This window comes from Sitodiplosis mosellana, unplaced genomic scaffold, assembly GCF_009176505.1.
Source record: "Sitodiplosis mosellana isolate CC-2019 unplaced genomic scaffold, AAFC_SMos_1.0 Smas_scaffold_15, whole genome shotgun sequence".
NCBI classification, from domain to species: domain Eukaryota; kingdom Metazoa; phylum Arthropoda; class Insecta; order Diptera; family Cecidomyiidae; genus Sitodiplosis; species Sitodiplosis mosellana.
The window spans coordinates 535,272-546,487 of NW_022595257.1; the positions used below are offsets into that span (position 1 = coordinate 535,272).

Here is an 11,216-nt window from a genome sequence, read left to right on the forward strand (position 1 = left end):
ATTAGGCTCTTAGTTATCTGTTCGATGCAAACAGTGTGACACTATCACCAATACTGAATGAGCTATTGACAAAATATCAACACACTCTTTTAGGTGCAACAGTGCATCAATCCCGAATGCGCTTCAGTTCACAATGCAATTTTCAAATTTTCAAAGGTTAATGGAAGCCAAATATTCATTTCAGCGATTTTACTCATTCAATTTTCCTATACGTTCCTATACATACGATTTTCCGACATCGTAAAATGCTGCCTTTTTGAAGCAGATAACGACGGGCGGATGAAGAGACAGAGAAAGAGGAGATGATCGAAAGAATGCAAGAAAGAGAAATATAGACACAGAATGAGTATTGAGTAAGTATTACCTATTTAGTATAAATGGCTAGGCATCCATATTTTTCAAAGTGCATCATGGTTTATCACTGACTCACATCAAATGACTGATTGACTGATCACTGACTCACACAAATAGCAACTCGTTTTACAATTAATCGAAACTTCCTTTATTTATAACTTCAATGGTGTCCAGTGTTCACACAAACAAATATGAACCACATCGGTTTTTGCTTTGTCAGTAGAAACTAGAGTTCCAATACACATTCGAAACAGAAGGTATTTGAAAATTACAAATTTTGATATGTGAAATGATGTTTCCTCATTTTTAAACCGATATTATGTATCAACACGTTGTACTATTCTATTGGGAATATTATTATTTAATATTGCAAGTGCAATAGTGAATCAATCCCGGTCACGCCTCAGTTCACAATTTAATTTCGGAATTTTCAAAGGATGTTCAATCGAAGCCAAATATTCGTTTCAATGATTTCATTCATTAAAATACCGTTCGGTTTTGCCATAACTTCAACGAAGAGAACAGGTTTCCTTTTCGAAGCTGCAAAAACTCATTATTACTAGCGGGAGAAAGAGAGAGAATGAACGAAAGAAGAAAAATGATAGAAGGAGAGAAAGATTTCGGAAGAAATAGTGGAACGGGAGAAAAAAAAAAGAGAATTTTGTAGAATACGGACTAGGTGAGGAATGGCGAATTTTCCGGTAACAAAATGAATTCAATTGGAAAATGTTCAATTCTACAAAGAAACCATTATTTTCCCTATGTTTGCCGTATTCGTTCTTCATCAACAATTGATTGAAAGGTGAATTTAATTAAATCATAACTTGAAGCCAACACTGGCCGCACAAACATACATGAAAACACACATAGGTTCTTGCGGTCAATCGAGAGAGAGCCAACAGTCAACATACATTTGGAGCCAAATGGAAAAGGTTTAGACAAAGGCATCGATGAAAAGTGAAGACATGTAACAAGAAACATGCCCGTGGTGAAATGTGTAACAAAGCCAAATGGCGGCAAAAGTTGGCACACACATATTGCGGTTGCGATGCATCGGGACGATGTTAGCCATTTGGCATTCATTGCGGAGAGAGTCAACACAATTGGAAATTGAATGATGATAATAAATAAATGTGCGTGAGCGTGAGCATTGTAATATTCCGGTTGAATAGATTGCCCGGTTTTACAAATGGTAATTATGGATATTCGAAAATTCGTCTTATTTATTCATTTTGGTTTCTCGCTTTACTCCTCCAATGGACAAGAATGCAATCCAACACAAAAAAAAAATGTGTAACATTTTGGATTCTATTGATATGGCCATCATCACCATATTTCTATTTATCGATATAACAACCATTTGAATGTTAACCAAATTGTATATTTTTCCGGTGCCGTCTTTAGGCGAGTGCCTATTTGAAATTGCTATTAGTTATACATACGCACACACACACAACAACCGCAATGGGTAAACTCCTCTTGAAAAGTAAGAATGCACTTTAGATAATGCATTTGCAATCGGAAGCTTTGGAGTTTGAGTTTGGTCAGTTCAGTACTCACGGTTAATGCGGTTACTCGGCTAAAATATTTTGAAGCATTCGGCATCGATGATTATGATGATGCCTTTGTGTTGGTGTGTGTGCGGGCTTTTGAAACCGTTTCGATGTAAGTTTTGTGTAAATTGTGTAAAGTACACACACACAGCGCTACATTCAATGGGATCATTTATAATGAATGCGGTTTTCTGTTGCTATACGATGTAAAACGCTTTATGATTTTGCGGTTTTCGTCCACTTTGCTTCAATCGGCAGTTCAGTACAGATTTCCAACAAAATGCAATACGGCTGCTGAGGATGAGATTGCGTTTCGATTGAATATCGAAACCCAATAGCCTTCAGGCCTCTTGTGACAATTAATTCGAAAGCGTAGCTAGGTTTAATAGATCCAATTTTAGCAGAGCACGTGCATTTAACAATCATTTCTTGTTCGATCAACGCACAATTTTCTCGGGATTTGTGTGATTTGCTTGTGCCGAATGCTGTTCGAACGAGTTGATTGCGGGGAAATAGAGTCAACTTGGGATGAGAGACAGAGCGAAAGAGCGAATAAATCCAGTGCGAGAGCATGCAAGAAGGGATCAAACGCAAGAACAAGTGAGTGAAGAGAGCGAAAACGAGAGAATAAGAGAGTCGAGAGAAAGAATGAGGGCAAGAACGAGTGAGAGCGAGTAAGAGTGAATGAGAGCGAACGAGAGCGAACGAGAGGGAGAAAGATTGGAAAGGAGCAAGCAAGAATGAGAAAGAGACCGAAAACGAAAGGCCAAAACACCCAAGAGTTAGAGAGAAAGCAATCGAATCCAAATTCATTAGCCAATATATATTAGCTTATAATCTAAAGTTCTTTATAAATTGTGTCTTGTGTGTGTGCCCATATGAATAGTGACCACTGGCGTTTATTTGCATTAATTCAATCAGAAGCCATTGTCTTTCTGGCCACAGCATATCCGCATTACATTGAAATCAAAGCAAAGTTGCTGAAAAGCCTAAGCACATTGCATTACAAACGGGTTAAATTGCAACAATGTAAAGGTGAAGAGAGTCAAGAATGACAATACATCCGAATTAACAACAGTGTTGTTTGTTGTGGCCGCAGGGCTAAAATTTCAAATCGGATTTACCGTTTTCAACAAAATGCATCTGGTTTTTTCTCTCTCTCTTTTTCAAAATAATAATAAGAATGCTCGAAACTCGATAGCATTTCACGGAATGAAGAGAGCAAATTAAATCATTTGCCATTGTTTGCGATAGCGCACGGCCTGGCAACAATGTATTCCATTGCGTTTGAAAACTGAGACTGCCACTTCATGGCTCTTTGAAATGAATTACAAAACTGTCATCCGAGACACGGGGTATAAAACTCGTTTGTAACGACTCTTGACAAAGCTACAAATGAATGTGGAAGAATTTCGCTTTTTCGGGATCATTACCAGTTCGAATGGGTTACGTGTTCGATTCACAAAGTGCCCCATAAGTCACGAAGCTAGAGGTTGTATCACGTGTGCTCGGTTTTAAACTCTCATCGTATCTTTCTCTCTCTCTCTCACCAGAAAAGTATTGCTCGTAGCAAATGAGTTTGGGAATGCACTGGTTCGAGAGCTACTGCCACTGCTGCACCAAGTGCAATATTGTCTTTGAACCCATCGCTCGCAACACAACCGTAATTGAATCTATCATTTTATGTTATCTTTGTTATAGGTTTAGGTTTCATATCGAATCCAATGCGTAATCGAATATCCACCGAGTCTAGACATCAGGCACAAAAGTCGACAAGAAAACCAGAAACGAACAGAACCGATGCTTGTTCATCCACAACATAAAACAAAACCAGAAATCGACAAAATGTTTCAAATTGTGGCCACAATAAACATTAAGATTAGTTTATATGCCGCGGCGATAAAATGTGCACACGGCCACCGGTGTGTGTATCAATGTTTAAGTGTGATTTTATGCTTTTAAGTTGATTTGCTCGTGTCAACCACCGGCAACCGGCATACCAACGAATGATTCATTTTCGACTGACTAGCGTCACAAGTCCGTAATTTAAGATGTTGATGTGCGCTACCGAAGAACCACTTTATGTGGAAAGTCATTTGGTTTCAGGGTCTTTTTTTTCTCTCTTCTTTTCGTCTGCCTTCAAGTATTTCTCTTGTCTTTCTTTTGCTGCTCTTGTCTTCCTTGTATATTTTTGGCTTTAATCATTATTAATTTGAGTAGAAAGTCGAGTTGAAACAAAACTTGATAAAAAAAAATACGTTAATCTGAAAGCATTTTTATCAACAGACAAACGCGTAATGATGATAACAATTAAATTGAGACGAAGAAATGCACATACTCTTCTTTTTTATTCTTTCTCATTTTAATCCGTTATTCAATTTATATTAATTTGAATAAGAACGAAGGAGTGCATTCGAAAACGGTTGCATCGGACGAGAGAAAATCGTTTTACGTGATTGCAGTTGGGCAAGAGATACTACAATTTTAGTGGAATACCAGAGACAAGAGCACGTATTTCTGGCTGCTGTGCGTGACATCCAATTCATTTCGGTAATTATTTAATGCAGTGGATAATTTGTAATGGAGAAAAAAAGGGAAAACGTACATCGTACACACACAAAATTGAATGAAAAATTCCAAATGCCAGATAAATCCAATGATAATGACTCATTTCAATCACACCGAGCCAAAACTTAAAGTGCACATCTTTGGTTAAATAGAAAAAATCGGAATTATTCATTCGTTAGAAAAATTACACTCGAAAGACAGTATTTTTTTTTCTTCTGATTTAGTTTCAATGCACTGAACATTGAATTACTCGACTTAAATACGGGAATATTGCTGGAATTATACATGTACGGAAATTATGATTAGGCATTCATTTGTACGGCTTTGTCGAGAGAGACGTTGAGAAATATTGAGATGAGCATAGAAAGTAAGAGATAGAGAAAGAGACTCTTAGAGTAAGACTGATAGAGCAAGATGTATAGATATATAGATAGAATGAGAGAGACAGAGATAGAGAGCGAGATGGGGATAGAGAGAGAGAGAGAGATAGAGATAGAGAGGGAGATGGAGAGAGAGAGATAGAGAGAGACATAGAGTAAATGAATAGGCGAGAGGAAAATATAGAGTGAAAGAGAAAGAGTAAGCAAGACAGAATAAAATAGTGATAGAGCGAGTGTGAACGAAAGACGAAGGCAATCATTTAAATGATGATTATTATTTATGTATCATTCAGTTATACTTGTTTTTCTTTTGCTGTCATATCATAAAGCTGCAGGAGCGCATCACACATAAGAAAAACCATAGACGTGAGCCAAAGTAAACAAGTGATACAGAGATATTTGTTGCGTAGCTAGCAAATGCGTAAACAGTGCAGTTCATCTTCTACAAAATAATCTCAATCTTCAAGTTGAAGACTTCAACGATCGTATTTCGATCCATATCATTTCGTTGGTTCAATATTGTTTCACGACGTGAAATAATATTTAGCGTTGTGTTGAACTGGAAACAGTGCTACTGATTGATTGCAGCCGAGAAAATTTGTTTCGGAAAAAGAGAAAAACACGCACACCGAAAATTTTCGGAAAATTCACACGGTTGCCATCGTTGCCTGCAAGGATCCACTTCATTTATTTCACAAGCATGTTAATTTTTTGTCGCTTCTCTCGACGAAATGATGTTGATTAATTTCAATTTTCTTGCAATTTGCACTCACGTAAAATAACAATTTTCAAAATAAAATAAATAAATCCGAAATTCCCAGGCGAAAATGCACGTTTCGACGATGAACACCCAAAATGATGCGACACAATTTTAATAAACAATAAATAACCGTAATTAACTGTTGACAAAAGAATAACAAACGCCGAAAATGTTATGAATGTTTTTCCACTTTAAGCCATGTCTTTCGCTCCCCAAACACTACGCTGTAGCTCTTTCGTTCACTGTCGCACATGAGAGTCTCGATACAATGCGACTTCACCGTAGTCTACTATGAAGCGTATTGATATGATTGCTGTGTGTTTTTGAAATACCAACCAAAGATATTTCAATTGAATCAATCAAAAAAGAGTCACGAAAATGATTTTATTGCTTCTGGTAGCAGAGGCGCATCGGTAATTAGCGCTTGTCTCAATCATGGGGAAGAATATTCGACAAAGTAAACAGAACAACAGAGTGTATCAGCGTACAGAGAGCAAATAAACGCACGCTCATATTTTATTGTCGGTGGCGGAGAAAAGAAAATGCCTTGCGGCATGATTAACCTTTGGCTGTGCGTAGCAATAACTAATGTTTAATTGCTGACAAACGCATTCGTATTGCAGGATGAACATGAGCAAGAAGAAGAGCATAAGCATAGCGTAAATTCCTTATGCAAACCTTCAATTTACATCGATTTTTCGCCTCAATCAGTCTGTTCCCCACAATTTTCAATTTTCTTGCCTCGCATTTTTTTTTCCAATTGTAATTTTTCACATTTCAATCATTTTCAGCCCTGATTTCGGCTCTTCATAACACGATTTTAAATCATTTTCGATTTAACAGCGACGAAATATTTCATTCCAGCTGTTATAAATGCTCGGTGCATTCATCGTTCATTTCTTCACCGCAAGTGTTGCGCGAGCAAGAGGTTAAAAATAAACATTAGAACTAGAAATTACGCACTCAAGAAGCCGTATAAATGTATTGCTGGTTGCATGTCATGAATGTTAGGTTCAAGACCGATGGCAATGAGCTATTTTTAGCCCAACAGAATTACTTGACAGCAAATATAAATGAGTGTAATATCAGAAATCGGATGAAACATGGGGATATCATTTGAAAGCGAAATAAATGAGCGTCAACAAATGATTGAAGCGTTTTTCGGTTTGTGCTTCATCTTTGTCTCCGGTTGAAAAAGTGACAACATCAGATTGGCAATTACATTTTGAACCATTTAAAAACTCTTTTGTTCGTTTCTCCGTCTCTGTTTGCTTTTTGCAATCATTCGGTTGTCAAATGTGGAAAAAGTGCTTCGTGTCTAACGACCAGCCATCAAAAGTGGAGAAAACGGTGAAAGTCCGACGAAGGATGAAAAGATTGTTAAGGATATAGGACGAACTTTTCTCCATTTCTATCTAAAAACTAAAACGTTTGAGTTATGTGCAAATAATGGAATCAAACTATGAAATAAAAATGTTGGAATCGCTTTATTTTGCAGCCATACAATAATAGCAACATTTTTCAAAAACAATAAAGGTAGTATTCTTATGATGTAATGCATGGCAATGCACCTCTTTGCTTAGTTCATTTCAATGCTTCGGCAGTGGTGCTGTGTCATCAAATTGCTTTCAAACAAACACTTCTTTGGTTAGTATAGTTCGTCCATTTGCCCGGCTCATTTCGACTTCCATTAAATTTGACATCTCTATTTCAGCCTGTACTAGCATTCGTTTGATTTCTGTGTTTGACGACAAAAGTGGACCATTTGAGAAGAATTTCACAGAAAAATCGACCAATTTTGAGAAAAAAAATCCACGGTTTTTACCTTTTGATCTGCAAATATCGCGTGGTTTTTGTCCACCATTGTTTCTAGCATAAATATTAGCACCCGCTTCCATCAGAAGTCTGACGATGTCTACCGAATCTAAATTATAAAATGCACAATGTGAGTGGATTCAAATCAAAAACAATGTTTCGACAAGAAATTAAGTCAAAAAAAAAATGATTTACCGCCAACAACTGCGTGGTGCAACGGTGTCCATTCATTCTTGTCTTTGACATTGATCAATGCGCCTCGTTCAATAAGAATTCTCACAATATTTGCATCACCTGAAATGAATCGGAAATGCAAATTCTCATTGTAAAATCACACAAAGCGTTTTCATGTTATCCAAACAGAATTTTTTCAGAGTTTACCAAACATTATTCCCCGATCCAGGGGAGTTAATCCATAGATGTCCTCAGCATTAATTCTAGCTCCATTTTCAAGAAGCATTTTGGCGATATAACCACGACCTGGATTGTGAATGAATCAAAGTAAGAAGATTGTTTATGATTAAAAGTAAGACTTTGAGACAACTACCATTCGTCACAGCTGTATGAAGAGGTGTGTATCCCTCGTTGTTCCTGGCATTAACCTCAGCGTGATGTTCAATAAGCATTTTAACAACATCCTTGTGACCTGAATTGAAAGTAAATCAGAGTTAAAACGATTGTTCCCAAGTATGTGTCAAACTATAGTCAAGGTTTTAGTCAAACTCACCAAGTCGGACAGCGATATGGAGTGGTGTGCCTCCAAGACTATTTTTAGCGTTAACATCAGTGCCTTGTTCAATTAGGGCTTTCACAGCACTCGGAGCCCCTGAGTAAGTAAGGTCAAGAAAACATTTTGAAATGATTTTTCAAATATATTTGAATGAGGACTACACGTTTCAAAAACACCATCATTGACTCAGTGCTTCAAGACTCCGTGCCTACCTTTTTCAGCGGCTGCAAAAAGTAACTGCGTATTTTTGATGTGTGCATCACTATTTTTCACTAGCACATCCATTGCACTTGTATCAACTATAAATGAATTGACAATCGTTTGAAATTAAAGTAACATTTTTCTGAGTTATTTCACCAGATTCCTGATAATACTCAGGAAATAACGTTGATAACGTCTTTACTCATATCAAATTCGTATATAAGTCTCAAATTGAGTATCAAAATTCAAAAATTTAAACAAAAATCAAAGGAGAAAATTAAAAAAATTATATTGGAACATATTAAATTACATGCTTCTGTGCCAGCGACACCTACAACCAACAATGTGATCGCGAAAAGAGTATTCATTTTGATTGGATTACTTATTGGAGCTAGACAAAAATCAAAACTCAAAACAAGACACTGTTCGAAAATGAAAATCACGGCTAATTTGAACTCAACTTGAACGAACTAAGATATTTCAGTGTCAACCAAACGAAACAAATTCTGAATTCATACTGAGTGCATTCAAATTGTTTCTCGTTTGATTTGGTTTAGAAGATTACAAATGCTAAGGAAAATACTATCATCGATTCCAAAGTTTGCTTTCAGAGACCTCGAGACTTCTTATCATCAATACAAACTGATGATTCTCTCATAGTGATTTCGTACAAATGGACCCAAACAGTGTTCTAAATCCAAATGAATCCAAAGTTCAAATGAAGTGTTTTCTTTGGGTAAAAATCAGCTGTCGTTTCTCTAATCTTTTTTGGTCAAAGAATGGAAATATAATTATCGCCAAATTCTGTTTTACATATGGCTCATTAGGAAAAAGTGAAAAAAAGTGTCTGGAGAATTTGTCCAAAGAATTTACGAAATCGTCTAAAGAACTACTAGACGTCTAAAATGGCCACTTGTTTTCTCATCATTTAGATTTTCGCCAGTATACATGAACCTATTTATGCATCTTCAAATGTGCTGGCCATAAAGAAATAAAGATCATCGGTTTGGTTCTTCCTCTCGCTTTGATTGACTTCAATTTTGCAGCCAATCTTGTGTAAAAATGCATTATTCCTTTAGACGAAATCTTCTATTTCTTCAGATAATTTTCGTATTTTTTTCAGATGATTTTGGAACAATTACGAATATTTGTTTCCGCTTGTTTGTTTTGGTATCTTTGACAATGATAATAGAAAAAAAAACATCTTTTAGTGCTGATAATAACAATCAATTCAGTTTAGATGATTGGATGATAAAGCGAGCAGTTGAAAGATTTCCGTGTGACTGAAATTCGTGTTACGAAACATCGTGTGAAGTTTGATTAGATTTTTGCTCAAGCACATCGGCCACACGCTTCACATATTTCCACAGGTTGTGTGACATGGTTTGCTTGAATAGTGAATATGACCGACTAGTTATTATTTTCTAAATTATTAGAATTTGTTTGACGAATGTGATTGGAATGTAATCAAATGATCGTGTCAAACAGCTACCTGGAATTTCTCTAAATATGGTTTTATTATTCTTATCATTTTTAGAGGTTTAGTTATTGATTAACGATAATCCCCGCTAATTCTTATCTCTTTTTTGAAGTAATTCTTTTAAATAATTTATGAGAGTTCTTCGGGGAATTTACCTGAATTTTTTTTAGGATGTAATAGAAAATGATGGCGCGCAAACAATGCTTCGATTGTAAAGTAATAATTTTTATTTATTACGGCACAAATAGTTGAGTGGCGCTGATAATGATATCGCTTTTTCTTTCGCGAGCTGCCGATTAGGAGAGATTGTTCAAATGGTTCGTATGGCACATTTTAGTTTTCCATAAGCTAACAGGTGAATTAAAAGCTACAGTTGCGAAAATGAAGTTGATATTAGTGGTGCTGTGTTGCGTTTTGCAGACAATAGCCGGGAAACACATTAGCTCTGAACCAATTTGTAAGTAAAATGTGGCAGTAGCTAACTAAAGAAGTGTTCAGTTTGGAAATCAATATCGTTAACGTTTAATTGCTCTAGTGTTCCCACCGCAATCGTCATTAACCAGAATTGTTGGAGGCGTCGATGCTGAGGATGGTGCAGCCCCGTTCCAATGCTCGTTGCAATTGAATGAAACACACTTCTGTGGATGTGCTATCATTTCGGATAAATGGGTTGTCACCGCTGCCCATTGTGTTGTTGGGTATAACGAATGAATCTGTACAGTTTTTTTTTCTTTTCATTACTTACTTGTATCCATGTTACTCAAAGTGAAACAGCAGAAAATCTGGAAGTCTACGTTGGATCGAATGACTGGAAAATTGGTGGGACTTCGTACAGAGTTGCGGAAATCATAGTTCATGAGGAACTTTCGTCCTTTTTTGCTAATGACATTGCCGTGATTCGTGTGCAAGGATCAATTACATTGAACGATAAAGTCCAAACAATCGAATACTCATCCGAAGAAGTACCCGATGGTGCCGTTCTCCAACTGACTGGATGGGGTCGATTGCAAGTAAGTCTAGTAAATGTGATTTTTTCAACGAATATTTTCAAACCGATGATAATCTTAATAGGCCGGCGGAGTAACGCCACAACACTTGCAAATCATTAAATTGAATGCGGTCCAAACTGAAAAATGTAGAGAAATCTATAGTTCGAGTGCACCCGTTCATGACTCCCACATTTGTACATTGAACAAAGTTGGTGAAGGTGCTTGCAATGTAAGTTGTATTTAATGCGAATTGAGTTCGAGTGAGATATTAATCCGTTTATCATTTCAGGGTGACTCGGGTGGTCCACTTGTTTACAACAACAAATTAGTTGGAATCGTTAGCTGGGGAGCACCGTAAGTAGAACCCAATCAAACATACATATAAT

General features: G+C 36.6%; 2 protein-coding genes across 3 annotated transcripts in view; one reads left to right on the forward strand and one right to left on the reverse strand.

Moving 5' to 3' along the window:
- Nucleotides 1-7,078: 7,078 nt before the first annotated feature.
- LOC129568028 (26S proteasome non-ATPase regulatory subunit 10-like) overlaps nt 7,079-11,216 on the reverse strand; it is a 38,880-nt gene continuing 34,742 nt past the window's right edge. The window contains exons 1-8 of one of the 2 annotated variants that reach the window (XM_055445535.1): nt 8,672-9,551; nt 8,373-8,459; nt 8,158-8,256; nt 7,978-8,076; nt 7,812-7,910; nt 7,626-7,724; nt 7,441-7,539; nt 7,079-7,353 (exon numbers count right to left, since the gene is read on the reverse strand). In XM_055445535.1, coding sequence (XP_055301510.1) covers nt 7,244-7,353; nt 7,441-7,539; nt 7,626-7,724; nt 7,812-7,910; nt 7,978-8,076; nt 8,158-8,256; nt 8,373-8,459; nt 8,672-8,729 — 750 coding nt within the window. In that variant the 5' untranslated portion in view covers nt 8,730-9,551 and the 3' untranslated portion in view covers nt 7,079-7,243. Of the gene's footprint in view, nt 7,354-7,440; nt 7,540-7,625; nt 7,725-7,811; nt 7,911-7,977; nt 8,077-8,157; nt 8,257-8,372; nt 8,460-8,671; nt 9,552-11,216 lie in introns of those variants that run through there. The other variant, XM_055445536.1, reaches the window with a different exon arrangement.
- The window catches only part of LOC129568027 (chymotrypsin-1-like), a 6,329-nt gene continuing 5,260 nt past the window's right edge, over nt 10,148-11,216 (forward strand). The window contains exons 1-5 of the mRNA XM_055445533.1: nt 10,148-10,298; nt 10,377-10,539; nt 10,608-10,851; nt 10,913-11,059; nt 11,120-11,184. Coding sequence (XP_055301508.1) covers nt 10,223-10,298; nt 10,377-10,539; nt 10,608-10,851; nt 10,913-11,059; nt 11,120-11,184 — 695 coding nt within the window. The 5' untranslated portion in view covers nt 10,148-10,222. The remainder of the gene's footprint in view (nt 10,299-10,376; nt 10,540-10,607; nt 10,852-10,912; nt 11,060-11,119; nt 11,185-11,216) is intronic.